The 25,144-nt window shown below is 38.9% G+C and overlaps 1 protein-coding gene across 13 annotated transcripts in view; it reads right to left on the minus strand.

Moving 5' to 3' along the window:
• The window catches only part of Su(var)2-10 (E3 SUMO-protein ligase Su(var)2-10), a 166,432-nt gene that overhangs the window by 115,911 nt on the left and 25,377 nt on the right, over positions 1-25,144 (minus strand). For 9 of the 13 annotated variants that reach the window (XM_067133953.1, XM_067133904.1, XM_067133897.1 and 6 more), the window contains exon 3: positions 18,376-18,713. In XM_067133953.1, coding sequence (XP_066990054.1) covers positions 18,376-18,713 — 338 coding nt within the window. The remainder of the gene's footprint in view (positions 1-18,375; positions 18,714-25,144) is intronic. The other 4 variants (XM_067133959.1, XM_067133930.1, XM_067133925.1 and 1 more) reach the window with 1 other exon arrangement.

The following is a 25,144-nucleotide window of genomic DNA, read 5'->3' on the forward strand; positions in this document are numbered from 1 at the left end:
AGCAGACAGGGAAAGAGATAAACTGGGGGACTCTGTGGAGGCAAGAGTTGATCCTCTTGGGAGGCTGGAAAAGCCTAAGGAGTCTGAGACTTCAGTACCATGACCAAATAAAGAATCTCCTGTGTTGGAGACAGTTGTGACTTCTGCTTGTTGATGAGAATGCCCAACTCTTGAGTCAGGCAGAGTTGTCTTTAAGTCCTCCATGCACCTTTCCTTCGACTGGGAACGGAGAAGCCAATAACCAAATACCAGATGTTGATCCTGAGGAGTGGAGCCACTTGCCGAGGGGAGCAAGAACACGAGTGAAAACCTGCAGGGCTGTCAAGAGGCCGAAGCATAAGGCCTGAAACTGAAAGATCCTGTTCTGAAAGACGAAAGGGAGGTACTTCCTGGAGTCCAGATGTATGGGGACATGGAAGTAAGCATCCTGCATGTCTAGGGAGATCATCCAGTCGCCCCGACAAATGAAAGACATGATGGACTGACTCGTTTCCATATGGAACTTTGTCTTCAGAACAGAGATTCAGAGCACTGACATCAAGGACAGCCTTCCATCGCCCCCTCTGACCTGTGAACTACGAAGAGCCGGTTATAGAACCCTTCTGATTTATGGCACTCTACTTCCACAGCTCTCATGAGAAGGAGGGAGTTGACTTCCTGTGAAAGGGCCAAGAATCTCTTGGAGCCTTCCGAGTAAGCCGTCGACGGCAATGGGAGACTTAACTACAGGAGGTCTTTTCTTAAGGGAGTGACGTATTCCTCCTCCAGAACTTGAATTATCCATGGCTGCACACCTCTGTGACTCCACTCCTCCCAAAAGTAGAGAAGTCAGGCTCCTACTGGAGGTTTTGAACACGGGTTTCTTGCTTGACTTGGAAACACGTAGATTGGTCCAGGGTCTCGACTGGAGTCTCTGCCTGCCTCCACGAAAATGCTGAAGTTGGAGGAGGGGTGACTTAGATTTGGCAGGGAAAGAAGGCTCCCTCAACACTTAGCAGACTGCACCAGCAGGTCTTGAGTAGACTTCTTTTGGAGGTCTGACGAGATCTCCAGCACCGTAGACTGCAGGAAGAGATACTGCTGGTCAAAAGGGGCAAAAAGCAGAGCAGACTTCTGGGTGAGGGTGACTCCTTTTGTGGTGAAGGAGCACCATAACTCCCTTTTCTTCAACACACCCTGGGGGTCGTTCGGTGCAGGTCTCCTAGCGGCCTGCACCGAGCGACCCCCATAGCAAACGAGTGAATCAAAATTTGGCATCTGAGGATCAAAATTCTCCCATTCATCCCCAGCACTACAATGCCGCTTGCACGCAAGACGAGCCCCAAACATCAACATGGGAGAGAAGGCTCCGCCCGAGATGACCTGCCCCGGGCAGCCAAGCATAATTCAGCACCTATCAAGACCCCCCCTATAAGTACCAACAAAAGCATTTTGTTTCTCCAGATCTTTTTCAACCACGTCCAGAGGATGACCAACAAGCTGGTCGGAACATGTTGATGGTACCCGAAGTAGAACCTGAATCGAGACGGTGAAGGATTTCTGATTGGATATTTCAATAAAAGATTTCCTGCATTCCACACACTACCCTTTTTCCAATATGAATATTGGCCAGTTGCTGACCAACATCGCTGAGCCCAAAAAGTGAATTATAAGGAAAATAGAAGATACTGTATAAGATAAATTTGCATAATACAGCCATCCTTTTTAACCCTTAAACGCGGACTGGACGTATCGTACGTCGACTAAAATTGTCTGTAGGGTGCCGAGTGGACGTACGGTACGTCGACTACAAAAAGTTTTTTTAAATACTCGCGGAAAAATAGTTATAGGGCTAGTTTGCTAAAGATTTTAAATCTCGCGCCTTGAGGGATGCTGGAAGTTCACGGATCACACTGTTGTTTAGTTTACAAGCGTTACCCAGCTGCACATGCGCGAATTTCTTTCTTCTCGCACTACAGAGCTTCAGCGACGCATCTCAGAAATTCTTTCGTCACTTTGTCGTAATTTTTGCACCATTTTATATTAGCCGTTACATAAAGTTTTATATATAAAAATGTGTGCAATTTCATGTAGAACACAACAAAAAACAACCCATGGTTGTAGCTTTTATAAGTTTTGAAATATTTTCATATAAATCATGGTAAGTGGCAAAATTTCAACCTTCAGTCAACTTTGACTCGACCGAAATGGTCGAAAAACGCAATTGTAAGCTAAAACTCTTACATTCTAGTAATATTCAATCATTTACCTTCATTTTGCAACAAAATTTCGATTTATTGTGAATTTTTGAAAAAACTTTTTCCTTATGTCTCTTGTGTAACTCGGCCGAAAATCTCAGAAATTCTTTCGTCACTTTGTCATAATTTTTGCACCGTTTTATATACGAAAATGTGTGCAATTTCATGTAAACTACAACAAAAAACAACCCATGGTTATAGCTTTTATCAGTTTGGAAATATTTTCATATAAATCACGATAAGTGCCAAAATTTCAACCTTCGGTCAACTTTGACTCGACCGAAATGGTCGAAAAACGCAATTGTAAGCTAAACCTCTTACATTCTAGTAATATTCAATCATTTACCTTCATTTTGGAACAAATTGGAAGTCTCTAGCACAATATTTCGATTTATGGTGAATTGAAAAAAACTTTTTCCTTGCGTCAGCGCGCGGCAACGTGGCCGAAACTCTCAGAAATTCTTTCGTCACTTTGTCGTAATGTTTGCACCGTTTTATATTAGCCGTTACATAAAGTTTTATATAAGAAAATGTGCACAATTTCATGTAAAATACAACAAAAAATAACTCATGGTTGTAGCTTTTATCAGTTTTGAAATATTTTCATATAAATCACGATAAGTGCCAAAATTTCAACCTTCGGTCAACTTTGACTCGACCGAAATTGCCGAAAAACGCAATTGTACGCTAAAACTCTTACATTTTAGTAACATTCAATCATTTACCTTCATTTTGCAACAAACGGGAAGTTTCTAGCACAATATTTCAATTTATGGTGAATTTTTGAAAAAAACTTTTTGCTTACGTCCGCACGCGGTAACTCGGCTGAAAATCTCAGAATTTCTTTAGTCACCTTGTCGTAATTTTCGCACCATTTTATATTAGGCCTTACATAAAGTGTTATACACGAAAATGTGCGCAATATCATGTAGAATACAACAAAAATAACTCATGGTTGTAGCATTTATCAGTTTTGAAATATTTTCATATAAATCACGATAAATAGAAAAAATTCTACTTTCGGTCAACTTTAACTCGACCAAAATGGTTGAAAACTGCAATTGTAAGCTAAAACACTTACAGTCTAGTAATATTCAATCAATTACCTTCATTTTGCAACAAACAGGAAGTCCCTAGCACAATATTTCAATTTATGGTGAATTTTAGAAAAAAAACTTTTTTTATGTCCGCACGTTACGAATTCATGCATCATTTTGTGATAATATTTTCTCTGTGTTGCTTTGATCGTTTTACAATTTGTTATATACAAAAATCATCGCAGTTTAGTGTACAATACAACGATTCCAATATTTATGTATGATAATGATATTTTTTTCATTTCTGATGGTTGCATACTAAACTTCAGGCAATGACAAAAAAAGGAGCCAAAAATGAACTCTTAATCTTAAAAACTAAGCGTACTGTGATTTTTTGAAAAAAAACTTTTTTTCCGCTTCGGTGCTAAGTCCCGAACGCCGCCGGCATACAACAGACACTTTTGTAAATAGAGGCTCGGCGTTTTAGGGTTAATAAGACCTGTTTATGAGAGGGTCTGTTCCCTCCGAATAATAATAATAATAATAATAATAAATTTAACTATTTCCTTTTTAATAATTTCTTCATTCCATTCAACATTTCTTTATACTGGGAGGCTGTTTCTGCTTAACAAACAATGCAGGTAGATTGTCTATCTTATGACTCTGGCCTATGATCAACTACATAAATAAGTATTGTGCTGGACAATATTCACATTTTCATTTTCTTTTTCTTTTGAGGGATGAATGGCACTGCAATTTTTTATGTTTGTGAGCATCTGAGAAAAAAATCTTTGGGATATTTCTTTATTTTCTATAGCTCCATGTCCCTTTCCTAGGTTTTGAGATTTGAACGATTTTTTAATTCCTTTTCCTTTGTTAAAATAACTCTATGGTCTCTTGGGATTTTGTAATATGCCCTGACTTTTCACATTCAAGATAAATTATCTATTGCTTCACAAACATTTTAAGCAATTTTCTGAAGAACTTTTGTGTTCACTGTATAATCAACCCCAATCAACTGACATAAAAAAACACCTGATTTCAACCAAGTTTGCCTTGTGGAAGTTGAAAGCTGATAAGGCCAAATGCAACAAGTTCTGGTTGGCACTGTAAACATTGTTGAGTCAGACATTACATGCAGTCATATATAATTATATAGTGATCAGTTGCCAAATGACATTTGCTTTGAATATTGCTATATATGTAATAATTCCTTGTGAAAATTGCATTATGTGCTACATGGGTTAACATATTGATCATGATGTTTAGAGCATTAGTTTTACCCCTTCCTCTAGTTAAAATTCAACAAGTCTCATTATATCTGGGTTGAAAGAGCCCAGTGAATTAATGAATTGATTTCCATGTTGTCTAGCATGATAAATTTGAAAGGCTGCCTCAGTAGCATGCAATAATAAATAACACCAAGTTTTCAATGTGGCAGGGGTTGTTACATTAGTATGATGTCAAGATTTAATTTCATTACATAATTGCCAGGAATCGGAACAACTCACTGTTTGCCATTGTTAATATTCTATATACATATATAGAATGATTTAATAGCCATTTACTTTCCCACTAAACATGACTATAGTTTTGCATTCCACCCCTATATTTAACTGTAAGCCTCAAATGTTTGCAAATAGAGGAAAAGGGAGATTTAGTTGCTCTTTGAATGCATTTATCTCCAAAAAGATTTCTTCTAATACTGCCATCATGCGTTGCCTGGAGGTTAGGTGTGTGCACGTACTGGTTGCAAAGGATGGGTAGGGGGATCGAGTGAGTGTGGTTATGAATTTAGCATTTGAATTAAATTAAAATATTGAACATCTTGACAAAATTCCCTTTAAGGTTTCATTTCAAATCATACACATTCTTTTTCATTTGAAAACTTGACAATCATATAAAATATGTTAATTATAACTGTTCCTACTTAATTTCACAAGGTATATAAAATATATTGTTGTTTTAAATTAAGTAACATAAATTTATGAGAAACCAAACATGGGCTTCAATTAACAAAAGGGTTCTTAAGATGATAATTTTCAAGGGCTTCTGAAGCACTTCAAGTCATCGAAAGTAATAAATTTTTGTGGCGGCATATTTTTTAAAACTTTAACTGCTGACAATAATGAACAAATAGATGATACTGCAACCAATACTACATACGATGCAGACGCATAGCCGTCATTAAAAACTGATAAGTGTGGGCCTTTATATCTTCTTCATTCTATTGTGCAAGCTGATCATGATGTTCATGGATATCTGTGCGATCTTTCGATATTAAAAGTGTATACACATCAGCACAAGCACATCTGAAGGACAAGGGAGATGTAGCAATAAATTTAATATTGTTTATATTTAAACTGAAAATTCTGTTGGGGATGGTGATTAATAGGCAAGGAATTGAATAATCCAATGCTGATTCTGAGCCCTTCCTTAAAAACAGCCTTTTAATACTGTCTAATGCTCAGCCATATATTTGGCTTCTGTAAGCTTAAATCTACATAACAGCTGCTTTGTCTACTAACATCTGGATTAATATATCAGGTCCTTAAATTGTATGTACCAGGTATACGTATTTTTTCTAGGTTCAATGCATTTAAAATACGACATTTTTATAATAAAATAAAGTTTTATATATACTTACCAAGTAGTTACATAGCTATTAGCTTCTATTAACTGGCAGCTAGAATTCTGAAATTCTCGGTAGTGCTACTTTTGTTTTGGCTAGGTGAGTGACCCCACCCACTTTCAGGGTAAGAGAGGAACCAGCTTAGCAAACGAGCTCAATATATTTAAGCCTTCCAACCATGCGAGGGGAGGAGGGAGGGCTTTGATCATGTAATTACTTGGTAAGTATATATAAAACTTTATTTTATTATAAAAGTGTCATTTTTATATAAGCTACTTACCAAGTAATTACACAGCTGAATCCCACATTATGGGAGGTGGGATGCATGGGTTATCTATCCTAATACATTAAAATTAGTAATGAAAAGAAATAGAATACTGCTAGCATTAGTTAAAATGCTTGCTGGTCCCTTACCTGTTGAGAAAGCTGCTACAGTAAAGTACTGCCTTTGGATGACACTCATCCCAACGTATAGCGGTGGGGCAGTATAGTCAGGAGTCGCCTGCTACATAGCGGGATTCCTTTGTTGCAAAGGAGTGTCTGATTGCATACAAAGAATAAGCAGTTCGCCCCTGCCCTGGGAACAGTACCAGAAAAAACACAACCAGAGAATAAATGAAACAAAACACAATTGCCTACAGCCAAACATTACAGTACACCATTACCCAACCATTGTGGATAAAAACTGGTGAGCAGTCCAAATACCAAGTAACCCCAGGCTCCCCTACAACTCGATACCATGAATCAAGGCAAAAAAATAGGAAGGATGAAGGAAGCTTCCTACAATCCTTCTCACAACACCATACCAACAATCAAAATAGGACCCAAGGTACTGCAATTTTCATAGACAGTTTCAATGTCACGCAAATAATGAGTTGCAAAAACCGATTTTCATTTCCAAAACGTTGTTTGAATGAGGCAATAGACAAATTAGGGCTAAAGGCCAGGGACGTGGCAACCACCCTTACTTCATGAGCTTTGACTTTCACTATGGGCTACATATCTTCGTCAATTTGTGAGTGCGCCTCTAGAATTAAATCCTTAATGAAAAACGCCAAGGCATTTTTCGAAAGAGGGCGAGAAGGATCCTTAACTGAGCACCAAAGGTTGCTCGATGGCCCACGGATCTTTTCCGTTCTCAGTAAATAGTATCTTAACGCCTTTACAGGGAAAAGGGTTCTTTCTACTTCGTCCCGACCTAGGATATCTATTAAACTTTTAACAACAAATGAGCGAGGCCAGGGTTGGCAGAGGACTTATTCTTGGCTAAAAATCCTAAGGTAAATGAGCAGATTGCTTTACCTTGAGAAACCAACCTTTTTATCCAAAGTGCGAAGCTCACCGACTCTCTTGGCAGTCGCTAACGCTACTAGGAACAGAGTTTGCCTACTAAGGTCCCTTAAGGAGAGAGATTTCAGCGGTTCAAAGCATGATTGCAACAGCCACTTCAGTACCATGTCTAAATTCCAGGCTACTAGCCTATTTTCTTTTTTGCTTGGTCACATCAAACGACTTGATAAGATTTCCTTATTAGAGGAGAGATCTAACCCTCTATGTCTAAAAACAGAGCTCAACATTGCTTTGTATCCTTTAATGGTTGAGGTGGAAAGGTTCCTGGTAGACTTCAAGTATAGAAGGAAATCACCGATTTCCGCTATACTGTAGATGTCTTAGAAGACGAGATGAGGTTTCTTCTGCACCAGTCATGGAAGACCGTCCACTTGGCTTGGTAAACTTTGCTCGAGGAAAGTCGTCTACCACAAGCAATAGCATCCGCAACTGCGTTTGAAAATTCTTTCGCTCGCACCAATCTGACGACAGTCTGAATGCGGTCAGAACCCAGTGGACAGTCCTTGATGGAACCTTCTGAAATGTGGTTGTCTGAGTAGACTGGGTTTTGGAGGGTTTTGGAGGTAATAGTCTTGGAAAATTCACAGGAAGCTCCAGCAAATCCGGGAACCATTCTCAGGCTAGCCAGAATGGGGATACTAATGTCATCTTTACATTCTGGTGATTTCAGAACTCAACACTTCTCTCACCACCTTGAATGGGGGAAAGGAGTAAAAATCCATGTTCGACCAATCCAGAAGCATCGTGTCTGTGGCCCAAGCTTGTGGATCTGGAGCTGGCGAACAATACAGGGGGAGACGATAATTTTTTGCGGTCGCAAACAGATCTAGAATCGGTCTTCCCCACAGCTTCCATAACTTTATGCAAACTAGAGGGTCTAGAGACAATCCGTGGGGAGAACTTGTCTTCAACGGCTGAGTTCGTTTGCTAAAACACTGCATTTCCCTTGAATGAATCTGGTTAGAATCTGAGTTCTTTGACTCCCAGGAGGGCTTCCCAACCTAGGTCTAACGTGTCTGAATGAAACACTAGGTCGGGGTTCAGAGGGAAAAGTGACTTCTTTTGGGAGAGCCTGTCTCTTGAATTCCACACCAGGCCAGATCTTTTATTTCCTTCGTAACTGGAAAAACGAAAGAATCTGGGTGTTTCTTCCAGTTCCAGTTGGCTTTCAGGAAGAACTGTAGGTTTCTCATGTGACGCCTTCCTAGGGACAAGAACTGCTCCATGGACGAGAGGGCCCCCAACAGGCTCATCCAACTGTTCGCAGAACATGATTGAAGGGCGAGACATGTGTTTACTTTCTGAAGGCAGGAGTTTATCCTTTGGGGGGAGGGAAAAACCCGAAAACTCCAAGAGTTTATCCTCATCCCCAAATAAGTTATCTCCTGAGAAGGCGTCAGTTGAGATTTTTGAAAATTCAACAAGAGGCCCAAATCCTGGGTGAGAAGGGTCTTGTGAAGGTCCTCCGCACATTTTTCCTCCGACTAGGAACAAATAAGCCAATCGTCGAGATACAATGAAATGTTGACTCGCATCAAATATAGCCATTTTACCATTGGGGTAAGAACATGCGTGAATACCTATGGGGCTGTCGACAAACCAAAGCAAAGGGCTCTGAACTGGTACACTTTTCGCTGGAACACAAACCTTAAAAACTTCCTTGAATCCCAATGAATTGGGACATGGAAGTAGGCGTCTTTCATGTCTATCGAGATCATCCAATCTTCCAGATGAATGGATTCAAGGACTGACTGGGACGTCTCCATCTTGAATTTGATTTTCTGTTCGTACAAGTTCAGAGCACTTACATCCAGAACTGGCCTCCAGCCCCCTGATGCTTTAGGAACTACATACAGTCAACTGTAGAACCCTGGAAATGAGGTGTCCTCAACTACCACTCTGTTGGTCGTGAGTTCGAATTTCCGACCGGCCATTGAAGAACAAGAGGAATTTGTTTCTGGTGATAGAAATTCATTTCTTGCTATAATGTGGTTCGGATTCCACAATAAGCTGTAGGTCCCGTTGCTAGGTAACCAACTGGTTCTTAGCCACGTAAAAATAAATCTAATCCTTCGGGCCAGCCCTAGGAGAGCTGTTAATCAGCTCAGTGGTCTGGTTAAACTAAGATATACTTTTACAAGGAGAGCTGTCACTTCTTGGGAGAGGGCTGAAAACTTCTTAGAGTTTGCCGAGTAGGCCGTCAATAAAGTAAGCTTGTTGCTCAGGGGGGGGGGGGTGTTTCCAGAAATGGGGTCAAGTAGCCTTCTCTTAGAACTTGGACAATCCAGCTTTCTGCTCCTCTTGCTTCCCAACGCTCCCAAAAATGTAGGAGCTTTCCCCGCCCCCAAGGTGTGCGGAGGACTAGATCCTCACTTATGTGTGGGTGGTTTGTAGGAGGGCTTCTTGATAGCTCTGGGGGTGAAACGAGCATTTCCGCGAGGTCTGGGGAAGCCTCTTTGTCTGCCTCTACCCTGGAGGGGCTGGGGTTGGACAGGAGAAACTGTCCTGGGGGAAAAGCCGGAGACTCTCTAGGCCGTCTCGTTGATTGTGTGAGGAGGTCCTGCGTCAACTTCTGTTGTAGATCAGTCGCAATCTGTAGCACAGTCGATTGAGGGAAAAGGTGTTTCTGGTCCAATGGCGAGAAAAGGAGTGTAGACTTCTGGGAGGGAGAAACTTCCTTCGTGGTGTATCAAAGCTCCCTTTTCTTGAGGATATCCATTGCAAAAAGGGAGGATAGGTCAAAAGAGCCATCTCTAATGCCCTTATCCAAGCAAGAGACGACCCCCAAAAATTAAGAAGAGAAGTCTTCAGGGATATGAGGGCACTCCTTCACTTTACGAGCAAGAGCTCCTACTGTCCAGTTGAGAAAGCTGAGCACTTCCAAGACTTAGAACAAATGCTTGACCAGATGGTCCAATTCCAAGGACGGAACAAAATCTTGGCTGCATTGAATGCCAACCATCTGGAGGAGTCAGCTAACCCGGTCGTCTCCCTGGGAGGAGGCAGGGGCTCCCATGGAAGGAGCCTCTCCGGTCGCATACGAAAGATATCTTCTCTGCAACAGCCTAGAAGGAGGGCAAATAAAGGAGGCTCTTCCCTGCTCCCTCTTGCTCGAAAGCCAGTTCTCCACTTCACAGAGAACCTTCTTAGCTAGTTAGGACAGTACCGTTTTAAGCAGTCTTGAAGACGGAGTTGGGTTAGCCATTATGTACGTCAAAGCTGGAGATGCAGGAGAGAAGTAATCAGGAAAAGTCACTGGCAGAAAATTAAATAACGAGGCGTACGCCGATGGAGGGAAAACAGGGTCCACTACTTCCTCTTCCTCCGAAGAGATTGGCGACAGATCCGCAACAGGCTGGGGTACCCATGGGGCGTTCTGAATTAAGCCCAGGATATTATCCAATTTGCGTTGGATCGACTGAACAGAAGGACCCAAAACAGAAGGCGCAACCATCGTGGCTGGAGCAGGTAGAACCAAAGACACTGGCACTGCCGAAGAAACGGACGAAATCAGGCGCTTGGAAGCGGAATTAGCCTTGGGCGCCAAAGGAGCATCTTGCTGCAAGAGGGGAACGGGCGCCAATGGGCGCTCGGGACCTGATGAGCGGTCAGGAGTTGACGGACGCTTGGGAGCCAAAGAGCACTCAGCAAAGAGGCGCCCAGGAGACGATGGACGCACAACAGATGAATGGCGCTCGGAGGGAGCCACAACAGAAGAAGCACCATGAACCACTGGAGAAGGAAGTTCAGGCGCCACAGACGACTTCTCCACCAACGAGGATTCAGGAAAAGTGGATTGTATAGGCACTACAAGAACAGGAGTTGGGCGCACTGGAGAGAGTTCCGACATCACAACCTGTCTCGGCAAGTCCTCCAAAGCAAAAGATGCGCGCTTAGAAGAAGACGATGTTCTCGATGCCAAAGAGTGCTTCCAGGAAGTAGCATGCTTAGAAGGAAGAACTTGTCCCACTAACACTGGCTGATCCTGGGAGAAACATTCCAGACTGTCCCAGAAGGTACAGGAAGAAATATATTCTGGAGAAGCCTCTTTAGCCTTCTTAACCGGAACAGCAGAAGGTTGAGAAGCACCCGCAGCACGTCTCTTCAGAGGACGAAATTCGCCTTGCCATTGGCGCCTAGGACTGGAGTCACTGCTGGAAATACTAGAGGCCAGACGATCCACTTCCATTGAGACACCTTTTCAGCGGCACTCTGTCGTAACCTGGTAATCGGCAACAGGTACAACTCAGGGAGCGACCGCCTGTGGGCAGACCCCACCGACCTCCTTTGGGCTGCCAGTTTGGCTCCTCCCAGGTTTAGGGGAGTTTGCCAGGGACCTAACACTTCACTATCACTATTCACATTCATTTTGTCCATTAGGACTTTAACAGAAGCACCAATTTTCTCCATCGTGTCAACGAGTAACCCAAACTTAAGATTAATTCTCAATTCAAGGCTAATAATGAGGTCGGGATCGGGAGCAAGGGAGCCAGGGTGCGGAGTAATTGGTACAGATTGAGAAATGGGATCAGGTGGAACACAGGACAAAGAATCAGAATTATCAGACTAAGACTTTGCCAACACCTGACTAGCTAAAGTCTCCATTATTACTAGTTCTAGCTGCTGCTTTTCTCTTTTCATCCCTGTCTAATTTCGTCAAATGACTACTCAAGGCCTTCCACACTTTCAGATCCCAAGAGACACACTCATACAGGTCAATTCAGGGGAACATATCTGACCCCTCCAAGAAGTACAGAGAGTATGAGGGTCATAACATGCTTTAATCAGTCTCGTATTGCAGCCTTTACTGCAATACCTAACACTTTGAGAGCCCCAGTCGGACATGTTGACAAGTTGAGTCAAAGAAAAGTCCAAATAATTGTCAAATTCGGTAATACTAGTCTTCAAAGAAAACCTGGCACTAACTAATTGTGCCAAAAAGGCTACCATAAAGCGAATACTTCCCCAAAGATCCAAGATCAACAAAGAGAAATTTCAAAAAACCGCTGCTGCCAATCACTGTAACCACAGCCATCAGCCGGCAGAAACATACTGAGCTCGTTTGCTAAGCTAGTTCCTCTCTTACCCCAAAAGTGGACGGGGCCAAAACAAGAGTAACGCTACCGCAAATTTCAAAATTCTAGCTGCCAGTTAACAGAAACTAACAGCTATGTAATTACTTGGTAAGTAGCTTACATAAAATTTGGCTTTCAAGTATGCAATGAAAGCATTCCAGTTCAAGTGTATAAACCTAAGAACATTACATCTGACTAAATACATATCTGATTTTTTTTCTCTTTTAAGTTAAATAAGAATGTTTATAATAATCATTTATTATTTGGATACTTACCTATTGTTAAAAATAAGCTTACACCTTTACAACGTAGGTCTGATCAGCATGCAAAGAAAAAGGAAGAACACTTGGCTGACCAGGATAGACTCTAGTTCACCTGTTCTCTACCAGGTTAGTGTAAGATGTTCCATTTTAGTCAGAATTCTTGACAACCCATTAAGATATGGGGAGGTTGTGCTTTAACAGGTAGGTAGGTATCCAAATAAATTTTACTTTAAAAATTTTCATTATTTTGGATGAATCTTGCATACTGTTCAAGTCAGCTGATAGCCTCATTGGGATAATGACAAATGGGTTAGTGCAGCTACAAAAAACATTCACACAGCTAAGCAAATTTCTAGTTTCTTATAAAGAACTTAAACATTCTTACCTGTACTAGGAACCTTCTTGATAAGTACTGCTGCCAGAAGGTGGATCCACAACATAAACCAGAGCTCTAGGGAATAGCATAGTCAGAGAAGCCTTACAGAGAAAACCACCTTTTCAGAAGTGGTCAAAGGAGACTGCTGTGCCTAGGTCCAATAATCCCAGCAAAAGGGTAGTCCAAAACAAATGATACAAAGGTACACTTACATATACAACGTACCTTCATGTTCCCAAAAAACTCCAACACCAGGAACTATAAACTAGAAATAGTGAACATAAGAAAACTAATCTCTCATTCAGTTCAGGAAAAGACTGACCCGGCTGTGACTAGAAGAGAAAGGGCTTTGCAATTCCCAAAATCTCCACAACTCTCAAGTAATGAGAGGCCAAAACAGAATTAAATCTCCATTGTGCTGCATTAAATATATCTCAAGAAAAATTCTTAAAACAAACAAAAACCTAACACTCATATATCCCTTAAACGTCGAGCCTCTATTTACAAAAACGTCTCCCGTATGCCGGTGGCATTTGGCGAGTTAGCACTTAAGCGGAAAAGTTTTTTTCAAAAAATCACAGCACGCTTAGTTTTTAAGATTAAGAGTTCATTTTTGGCTCATTTTGTTGTCATTGCCTGAAGTTTAGTATGCAACCATCAGAAATGGGAAAAAATATCATTATCATATATAAATATTGAAATACATGACAGCGCAATAAATTTTTTCATATATAATTTTATACAAATTGCGCTGTGAGCAAAACGGTTAAAGCTAACGGGTTATTTTGTTTTTCTTTGTACACAAAATTGCGATAATTTTGGTATATAACAAATTGTAAAACGATCAAAGCAACACAGAGAAAATATTATCACAACATGATGCATGAATTCGTAACGCGCGGACGTAAAAAAATGTTTTTTCAAAAATTCACCATAAATCAAAATATTGTGCTAGAGACTTCCCGTTTGTTGAAAAATGAAGCTAATTGATTGAATATTACTACACTGTAAGTGTTTTAGCTTACAATTGCAGTTTTCGACCATTTCGGTCGAGTTAAAGTTGACTGAAAGTAGAATTTTTTCTATTTATCGTGATTTATATGAAAATATTCCAAAACTGATAAAAGCTACAACCATGAGTTATTTTCTGTTGTATTGTACATGAAATTGTGCACATTTTCATATATAAAACTTTATGTAATGACTAATATAAAACTGTGCAAATATTACGACAACGTGACGAAAGAATTTGAGATGTTCGGCCAAGTTACCGTGCAGACGTAAGGAAAATGTTTTTTTAAAAAATTCACCATAAATTGAAATATTGTGCTAGAGACTTCCAATTTATTGCAAAATGAAGGTAAACGATTGAATATTACTAGAATGTAAGAGTTTTAGCTTACAATTGCGTTTTTTACCATTTCGGTCGAGTAAAGTTGACCGAAGGTTGAAATTTTGGCAGTTATCATGATTTATGTGAAAATATTTCAAAACTGATAAAGGCTACAACCATGAGCTATTTTCTGTTGTATTCTACATGAAATTGCACACATTTTCATATATAAAAGTTTATGTAACGACTAATGTAAAACGATGCAAACATTACGACAAGGTGACGAAAGAATTTCTAAGATGTTCGGCCGAGTTACAGCGCGCAGACGTAAGGAAAAGTTTTTTTTTTTTTTTTTTCAGAAATTCACCATAAATCGAAATATTGTGCTAGAGACTTCCAGTTTGTTGCAAAATGAAGGTACATGATTGAATATTACTAGAATGTAAGAGTTTTAGCTTATAATTGCGTTTTTTTACCATTTCGGTCGAGTTAAAGTTGACCAAAGGTTGAAATTTTGGCAGTTATCGTGATTTATATGAAAATATTTCAAAACTGATAAAAGCTACAACCATGAGTTATTTTCTGTTGTATTCTACATGAAATTGCGCACATTTCCATATATAAAACTTTATGTAACGACTAATATAAAATGGCGCAAACATTACGACAATGTGACGAAAGAATTTCTGGCGAGGACGTAAGGAAAAAGTTTTTTCAAAAATTCACCATAAATCGAAATATTGTGCTAGAGACTTCCAATTGGTTGCAAAATGAAGGTAAATGATTCAATATTACTAGAATGTAAGAGTTTTAGCTTACAATTGCATTTTTTGACCATTTCAGTCAAGTCAAAGTTGACCGAAGGTTGAAATTTTGGCACTTATCGTGGTTTATATGAAAATATTTCCAAACTGATAAAAGCTACAACCATGGGTTGTATTTTGCTGTATTTTACATGAAATTGCACACATTTTCATATATAAAACTTTATGTAACGGCTAATATAGAACAGTGCAAAAATTACGACAAAATGACGAAAGAATTTCTGAAATTTTCGGCAGAGTTACAGCACGGGCGTAAGAAAAAAGTTTTTTTCAAAAATTCACCATAAATCGAAATATTGTGCTAGAGACTTCCAATTTGTTGCAAAATGAAGGTACATGATTGAATATTACTAGAATGTAAGAGTTTTAGCTTACAATTGCGTTTTTCGACCATTTCGGTCGAGTCAAAGTTGACTGAAGTTTGACATTTTTTGTAGTCGACGTACGGTACGTCCACTTGGCACCCAACAGACAATTTTAGTCGACGTATGATACGTCCAGTAGGCGTTTAAGGGATATCTTGAGATTTTAAAAGTATGCAGAAAATCAGGACTAAGTTCTCGTAAACTGACTCATCAGACATCGAACAAAAAGGATATAGCATTATTAGACAGGAGTGTTTGGCCTCCTAACTCCACATAATAAAGTTGAACCTAACTCGGTATATTTAACCTTGCCAAATAAATCCTAATCACTCCAAGATGGCATAAGAGTGCTGCTTCACTTCTCACTCAGGAAATCACGTTCGGGATTTAACAACTCCAGGAAGCAATTTTGCCTTAAAACTGTTCTTAGCTCTACACAAGACAGGAAAGAAAAAACTTTCACACTACAGAAACCAACATTTAGCGATAAGGCTTTTAGTTCACTCACCCTCTTCACAGTTGCCAGTGCTACTAAGAGAACTTTCATTGTTACGAGTTTAAAGAAGGCTTTCCAGAGGATTTGAAAGGCTTTGCAGATAAGAACTTCAAAACCACATCCAGGTTCCAAATAATTAGTTTACATAACATCTTAAGAGGTCTCAATCTCAAAAGACCTAAAATGAATTCTTTCATATCCAGACTGTTAGCAATATCTACCTGGGCATTTCATAAGACAGAAAGGAGCATAGACTTATGAACCTTAATATCCTGGAGTAACTGATATTTGGGATAAAAAAAAAATCATATTGTCTACAGAGGTAACTGAGGTACAAGATATCTCTCGAAACAAACACCAGGATAAGTAGACTGCCCACTGCAGTTGACACAACTTAATAATTTTGCCTCTTCTAGACCTGAGGACAGACTTTCAAGATACTCTCAAAAAGCCTCAGTCTCATAAGAGACAGTCAGTAGTCTCCATGCTTTTAGCTGAAGCATGTGAAGGCTTTGGTGGAATCTAATGATGTAAGGTTGTTTGAGAAAATCTCTCCTGCAAGGAAGGGCTCAAAGGCGATTTGCCTTTACAACTTTAAAATTAAACTTAATCCTAATAAAGAGTTTACCAGTTATCTTTTCTTGAACCAGAGCATGAGCAGAGGACAGGGCTGGTAAGGAAGGAGTTTTAGGAAGTGAAACTGGGAGGTGTAGGAATAGGAGGGAGGCCAGAAGAAGAATGAACAGGAGCACAAGCAGGAGGGGAAAGAAAAGGCCAATGACCTATTCTAATTCCATGCCTTCTCAATAAATCCAATTCTCTCTTCTTCTATATTGTACTTGATTTTTTCATCACCACATCCAACCATCCAAAATATTCCTCACACCTTTCATAGTTACATTCTCTACCCCCCCCACAACTAACACAAATGGCATGAATATCATGTGCTTCTAAATATGTTACGTTAATATACAATTCATTTCTGCAGCACCTAAAACACTTGCTTTCACTACTTACAGTAGAGGATAACCTAATAAAAAGAAAATAAGATCTCAATACTGAGAAAAAACAAAACTATTCTAAGAAAATGCACAGATACACCAGCCTTAAATATGGAAAGATTAATTCTGACAAGACCAAAAACATTCTTCACTCATCTGATGGAGAACAGGTAAACTGGATGTTCCATCTGGATCAGCTAAGCGTTCTTCCTTTTCCTTGGAATGCTGATTGCAACTACGGCACGAGGTTGTAAGCTAACTTTGGTACAATTCATCCCAAATAATCTTATATCATTTTTCCATCCACCTTTAAAAACCATGACTGTATCTGTTTTCTACACAAAACTGGAAGCCCACTGATGAGGCCCAAGTCTACTTTTGTGATGGCTATGTTAAGAATGGGCTGGACATGTTGCAAGGTGAGAACTCCTAGGCCCAATTTTTGTATATTCAACAGCTAAATGTAGAGTTTGTTGGTTAAGCAATCATGTCTTCCAATTCAATTTACCTGTCAGGGTAGGTTAATAACTCTCAGGCTCTCTTACTTGAGTAAGAAGCTGACAACAGTTACAGTCATTCTTGTGTAACCAAGACAATCAACTGCATATGAATTCCACATTTGAAGGGCTTCAAGAGCAATTTTCCTCTGCATAGCTGTTTATCTGTCAGCCATTCTGAATTTTTTTTTTCTTTTTAACGTGCTTTTTCCCATTTTTATATGGGGTAAGCACAATGCCTTCTATTCAAAGGACTTTGATTTGGCATTGGGGTAGGCCGTAGCCTCGATCAGCTGCCATGCCTGACATCGCTTAGACCCCGGTAACGATGTGTACGTGTATCGTACCAATCCCCAGCTCCCTTTCTCCCAGCAGCGAGGAGAACTGGGCGGTTAGGTCGACAGTTCGAGACGTGTGAGGTGTCTGTTATGTTTTTAGAAGATGTTGGAGTGGCTTTGTTTGTGTGTGTATTAGTCTGTAACACCCATTTGCTTTCAGCAAACCTATCCGTTGATTACGTACGTAATCCCGGGGTGTCTACACGGATAGCAAAGTGTCCGCCTTCTCTGACCAGTCAGCTGCGGATTTGAACCCGCGCCACGGACCTCTACGAAGTCCTAGGCCACTGCTCTAACAACTGAGCCATCGAGGCTTCATCTGTCAGCCATTCTGAATGATGTGTAGATATTTGATCACTTCAATAGAAACATTTTGTCGTATATATATATGAGAGAGAGAGAGAGAGAGAGAGAGAGAGAGAGAGAGAGAGAGAGAGAGAGAGAGAGAGAGAGAGAGAGAGCTACAATAAATACTACTTTGATCATGAATGATCACAATGTAAACAAGGAAATTCAAGTCATGCAATCCAACACAGCACAAGAAATCTTACCTAATGATGAAGGTTTTAGTAATTCTCCTAACATATCATAAAATGGTAGTTTTTTCAGTTTCACATCAGGATTTATTGGATATGTAGAGTTGAGGGGATTTCCTCCTAACGGTGGGTATCCTACTGTAGGTGAGAGAGCTGATGCGGCAACTTGTGGGGAACCAGCAGTATATCGTGAACTATTGAGTGTAGAGTTCACACCTATACTGCCTACACTGCCACTCTGCGTGTATCCCGCAATAGAATTAAGACCCATGGGTACCTTCTGTGCAGGTAGAATTCCAGCTGGCCCACTCGCTGCTGCTTGTGACCTGTCACCAAACGACATCATCTCTAGTCTACGTAAAGAAAAAACACAGGAAACTTCACATTAGCATGTGAGTTACCTAATTTCAATGAATATAAAGCCCAACACAATACAAAAATAGTGTTGGGATTCAAGACCCAACTTAAGCTTTGAATCAACAGCAGGGACTAATAAATAGAAGTAGCAGCACACATTGTCCTGTATCTAAGCAGCTTGTGGATTAAATGGATAATAAATCTACAAGTGACTGGCACGTAAGTGTGCTTTTTCAACTATACTTACCTCATTGTCTCAAAAAATTAGGGCAAGTATTTATGTGAAAATTCTCTAGTTCAAACACTTTAGTACATTCAATCAGATTAAAACATGGCACACGAAAACCCTGACATCACAAAAAAGGCATTACATCTCACAACTAGATTACATCTGTAAAAAAGCAGCTTCCAAGTGAATACATAAACACTGTGAATACACAAGAATACTGTAAAAAGGTTATATAAATTTAGTTCACCTAAAAACATTAATACTATACTGCAATTACGCTACAAAATTACATCCCACATGTGAAGATGACATTAAGGACTAGGCTTCAACATTTTCTGGAAGTAATTATGTTTTGAAAATACTAATCTAATCTAAGCAAACTCATTACAGTAACCTTTTGTGCATCATACAAACTTCCTAATACATCACTATGAATAATCCTCCTCCTAGTTCCACCTGATGGTGTATGCATGTGTGACACCAGCCCTGTATCAGCAGTCATTAACCTGTTAAGCGTCACCCACGTAATAATACGTTTACTGCGATCTACTCGGTAGCGCCTTCAACAGGATATTACGTTCAAGACTTTAACTCTGCTTTTCAAGCTGTCAGCCCCGTAATAATACGTTTACTCGTATGGAAAATGTTGGAACATCATTTGGTAACACTCTCAGAACACGTAAGCTGTAATTGATGACGTATTTCCTCCCTGGCAACTCTTTTCAGTTGGTTGCTTGATGCCTAGATGACTATTTTTTTTCAGTACGCTTTGGGCGTTTTCAGAGATAACACAGCCTTGATGTCTTTCTCAATGAATGTCACAAAGAGGAGGCGTATGTCTTCAGGTGAGATAAATCAAATCCTAGACGAGGTGTCTGATACTGAAGACATATTTGATGATGAGAGCTCTAGTTCTGAATCCTCCATGATGAGGATATTGAAGAAACAAACTTTTCTTCCGATAGCAAAAGTGAAGATGACTTCTCATTGCCGAGTGACTGGATTCCGAGAGGGAGAGAGAGAGAGATCCCTTTACTTTTGTTGCTGATCCCGGCGTGAAATTTTCAGTTGAGGATAAAGAGAACCCATTAGAATTTTTTTAGAAATAATTTGATGATGAAATCATTGATTACCTCATGAAAGAACAAACAGATTTGCAAATCAGTTTCTAGATGAGAATGTAGAACATTTGTCTCCACAATCACGAGTACATAGATGGATTGTGTGTAGCCCCTTGCTTTAGAGATTGGTATACAAAAGAATAATAGTGCATGTATGTATAACACTTTTCGTTCAGTATTTTATAGTCTTATGAAATAAAATAATAGCAGTATTAAAAGTTTTTTATCCCATCATTTAATAAAATTCCTGCTCTTAACTACAGTACGAATTATAAGCATAAAAATCAATGTTAACTTTGAAAAACTATCATCAGTGATATGACCGCTAATTGCGAGAAAAAGCGTGACGGTGCGTTAGCAGCGAACTCATCCGAGGGGGACACTTAACAGGTTAAAGGCACTGTCTAGTACAGCTGCAAGGAACAGAGGGGTTAGGGAGGTCCAATTTGTGTAGAATAATGGGTCTGCATCAATTTCGTTTATTACTGCATAAACAATATTTACTTCAACAAGTCCACAACTTTACAACCTGGACAGGCACTCATGTGAGATGGCTTTAGTTAATGTCCCCATAAATGGAGGGAATGAACTTCTGAAGTGAAATGCATACTGTAGTACACAAAAGTTTGACTCATAATTTAAAAATATGAGAATTAGAATCTTGCCAGCAAGTTCATTGCCATGATGTCTACAGTAATCAAACAAATACAGATGAGGATGGTAAGCTGCCTGCACACCTCCCCAAAGGCGCAGCATCTCAAAAAATGGAATTACATTAAAGCTACCCATTAAGGCCAGAAAGGTTGAAATAGCCTGATCTTTAAACAGGGATACTTGGTCTACAAAGGCTCTACTAAAGGCCCATTTACTTGTTACAGCTAACCTAGGGGCGCCACATGAATGAAAATTTACTGCATATTAACTTACAAATTAGGCAGAGAATAATGAGCAGCTGAAAATGCACATACCAAAAAGCAATTAATAGCTGGTCAGCTACTTTAAAAAAAAAATATCATAATGCTGTATTTACAGTATCTGGGAACCAATAAAGACACTTGCCGAAATCAACCAAGACCAGCATAGAAACTTATCACAACAAATAAAAATAAGGGTTACTTATTTATTACAAACAAACTTAAATACATCAAAAACACACTAAAATTGACATGGGAGTTAAGATAGTAATATAAATCTGGGGCTTAAAAAATTCTGTTTTTACCCTGATGGAGACACAAATAATGCATACACTTTCCAGTGGAACTAAGAGATTCTTCTGTGGGGTGTCCAAAGCTGGTATGATGCACAAAAGGCTATTGAAAAATAATGAGTTTTCTAAATATGCAAACTTTTATTTTTAAAATAACTAGAAATCTAAGAATTTTGCTCCAATTACTCTTTCAGCCATGAAATTATAGGGTATTTTCTGGAAGTATAAACAACAAGGCAACTATAAATAACTTTACCCAAATTTTATGAGATTGGCTTTCAAAAATACACTTTTTCAAGAAGCATGGTTATCAACAAATTCAAGAAGCAATGTTCATCAAATTCTCACACCCTTACAAATGCTCATTAAAAGAACCTTGGAAAAAATTACTAATGCTCCAACATTTATGAGGTTATGCATTAAAGTTCATAGGACAGACAGCATTACCATTAAGAATTTGAGTCCAACACTCTTACACAATCACTTTCCACACTATACATTACAAATATAGTCAGTGCTACTAATAAATGTATTTGATCACATGCTGATGTATATCATGCAAAAGACAAGGATTTGATTTCATTACAACCCCCTCACTGTAATCATATACATGCCTAATATCGTGTCTACCATGTTCCCAGAATCACAGTTGTTTTTCTTTCAGATATGTTATTAGCCAGTGAATATAGTTATCCAGCAATTACCTGCATTCCCCATATTTGCACTACACCAACTAACAATCCTTTTCAAATAACTATCATCCACCTTTGAATTTTTTTCAAAATGTCTTTAAAACTACGATGAATTAAAAACCCTTATTTCAATAAGCTTACCACTTTCTAAATCCTTTGGCTGCAAAACTTATTTTAGCATTCATTTAGCCAAGTGCACATTCCACATGAAAAATTGAAATCTTTTCAGTGCCAACAATTTTTTGTTTATATCTTTAGGCACTATATTTTCAGGACAGAACATTACTTCAGCTGACATGTAGCCTATGATATGTAAAAATTTATGAAAAGGTGGAAAATGTGGAAAAAAATTAAAATATGTTGAATACTGAGATCTTCATTAGCAGCACTAGCCATCCTTTTCGTGCATTATCACTGTATAATAGTATATTAATTTTCCACACTAGCAACACTTCTTGTTGTGTGTGCACATTTGCTATCCCAAAAGAGTATGTTAATAATACAGACTTGGCTTCTAAACACAGATTACAAATAAGGGCAACTGGAAAAAAAATAAATGCTTTGTTTTTTATAACTTATCAGTGACACTACCCATCATTTCCATAAGCAATAAATATATTTTATATTCATTATCCCCACTGGCAATGCTTCTTGCATACTTTATAGGTAAGGTGCACTTCAAGACAAGGAATGATACCAAGTGGCAGCTTCTTTACACAGTTTACTTCTTCAACATTCTCTTTTACCTCTTTTTTGGCAATTCTTCAGCAAGTTATAAAACACTATACTTTGGAGTTCCACTTACTCTGCTGGAAAATGCTTCAATAGGGTTTGAGAATCGACCACACCTTTGAGATTTCTTCCTTGATCCCCTTCTAAATGCAGTTACTACAAGATTTTGTAAGTTATATTTCCACCCTATAGTGGCAATGTTGCTTCAATTTTAAACTTTTGTCAAACCTTGACAAAAACTGCTCTGAAACCTGGTGTGCCTAATATAAAGCTATTTTCACTAAAATAACTTCAAAGGTAGGGAAGTGACCTAACCCCCATTACAATCTTTACTGAAGTAAAAGCTTTTATATCCAAGGAAATTAAATCTGTCCACTGATGATACATTGATCTTTTAGGTAAAGAGTGCTCACTAGCTACCAAGTAACAGAAATATTTGTTTGATTCTTCTGCAATATGGTCATACATTTCCTCTGGAAAAAATTTAGTGAAGCATTCATATGGAATAGTTTTTAAATCCAATTACCTTATGAGGGTCAGTATAATCTCTACTACCAAAGTTGTTTGGACTACCATTTAACTTACCATCGTCCTAACTTTTCACCAGATCAGGAACATCAAAATTGTAATCAAATTCTGAATAAGAAACAAACAATATTTCCTTGATTTGTTCGAGTGCCATTGGGTAAGAAGTCAAAGTCATAAAAAAAAGGATGTTACAAAAACGGAATGGATTGAGTTAAAGGGAAAGTTATAAGGCAAGCAGTCAGCTAGTGAATGTACACAAATATTTATTTTCAGTACACAAAATATTCTTGCTGAGTTTTAGGCTAATCCAAAATATGTACATGATATATTATTATCATAAAACATGAATCAATTTCAATGTCATATATCACAGTATCAGGAAGTCTATTGTTAGATAAGCTACTCTACAGCTAACAAATGAAAACAACCCTTCCTTCTCAATAAAGAAGCTCCCTTGTCAAGAATTACGTTAATCCTACAAAAGATATAGCTCTACATGGCAAAAAATGTATTTGACTATTTTAATACATGACTAACTTTACACATCATGAAAATACTGAAAAATGACATTTTCATATATACTTAGCAAGTAATTAGTCATATTTATTTTATATACTGAGTATATATACATCTTAAAATATAAAAGTTTAATATATATTTATTTTTTGTCGGTTTATCTAATACCATTCATCATTTTTACATTCATATTCTAACACTGAATTTTACTAGTGTGTCATCATTCACCTATTCATTATCAATCATATCATTAATTATTATATTTCACCTTCATTACAGCACTGAATAATCCTGATGGGTTCCAGCACTTGGTCTTCAAGACCTAAATTTCATAATCAATCAATCAATCAATCAAGTAATTACATAGCTATAGTTTCTAATTCATGCAGCTGCTTTTTATTTAAAATATCACAGTAGCACTTCCATTGTTTAGTGTAGGTGACAAGCCCCTGCCGCCGCCCCCCCACAACCAACGGGATTACTGGAAATGACTTAGCAGAAAACCTCATTCTGTTTGTGCCCTTATGTCATGAGAGGGGAGGAGAGCGGGCTCGATTCTGTAATTACTTGGTAAGTATATATGAAACAAATTTTATTATGAAAATGTCATTTTCATAATGGTAACTTGCCAATTACACAGCTGAATCCCACGCTGAATGGGAGTGGGATACATGGACATATTCTATTCCAAAACATTAAGGCATGGTAATTGCCTCGAAATGGGAAATTTGCCAGTATTGAAACAATGCTTGTCGTTTCCTTACCTGGTAAGAGGGCTACTGCAGGTGAATACTTCCTCTGATTGGTGCTCATCTTAACCTGTAGTGGCATGGTGGTTAAGCCGTGGGTTGCCTCTACTTAAGTGGGAGCCTTGCAGCAGAGGATAGGCCTGACTGCTGGCAAAGCATACACAAGTGCCATTACCCTTGGCACAGTACCAATATAAAAAACAACCAGACAATGCTGTCACCTACACTGAAAACACCACAACCCATCCACTGAGACTGGTGGGTACTCCAGGTACATTATACCACCTGGCTCCCAAAAATATGATACCTTACTTTAAGGCAGAAAGATAGTATGAGAAAAAGAGATTCCTAAGCTTCCTCCCCCAATATCATGCCAGCCACTGGTAATGACCCCAAGGCACTGCAATTTTCAAACACTGTTTCAACTCCTTTCAAATAGTGAGACAAGAAGATCGGTTCGCACTTCCAGTAGGTCAACTGCAGAATGGAAGTGAGGGACATACAGTGCCTGAAAGCTAATGAGGTAGACTGCTCTGACGTCATGAGCTTTCACTTTAAAAGTAGGCAAAATGTCCTCCAGAATCTGGGGGTGCGTCTCAAATTAAGTCTTTCACGAAGAAGGACAATGCATTCTTAGTCAGTAGGTGAGACGG

Source organism: Macrobrachium rosenbergii, chromosome 3 (assembly GCF_040412425.1).
Source record: "Macrobrachium rosenbergii isolate ZJJX-2024 chromosome 3, ASM4041242v1, whole genome shotgun sequence".
In the NCBI taxonomy this organism is placed as follows: Eukaryota; Metazoa; Arthropoda; class Malacostraca; order Decapoda; family Palaemonidae; genus Macrobrachium; species Macrobrachium rosenbergii.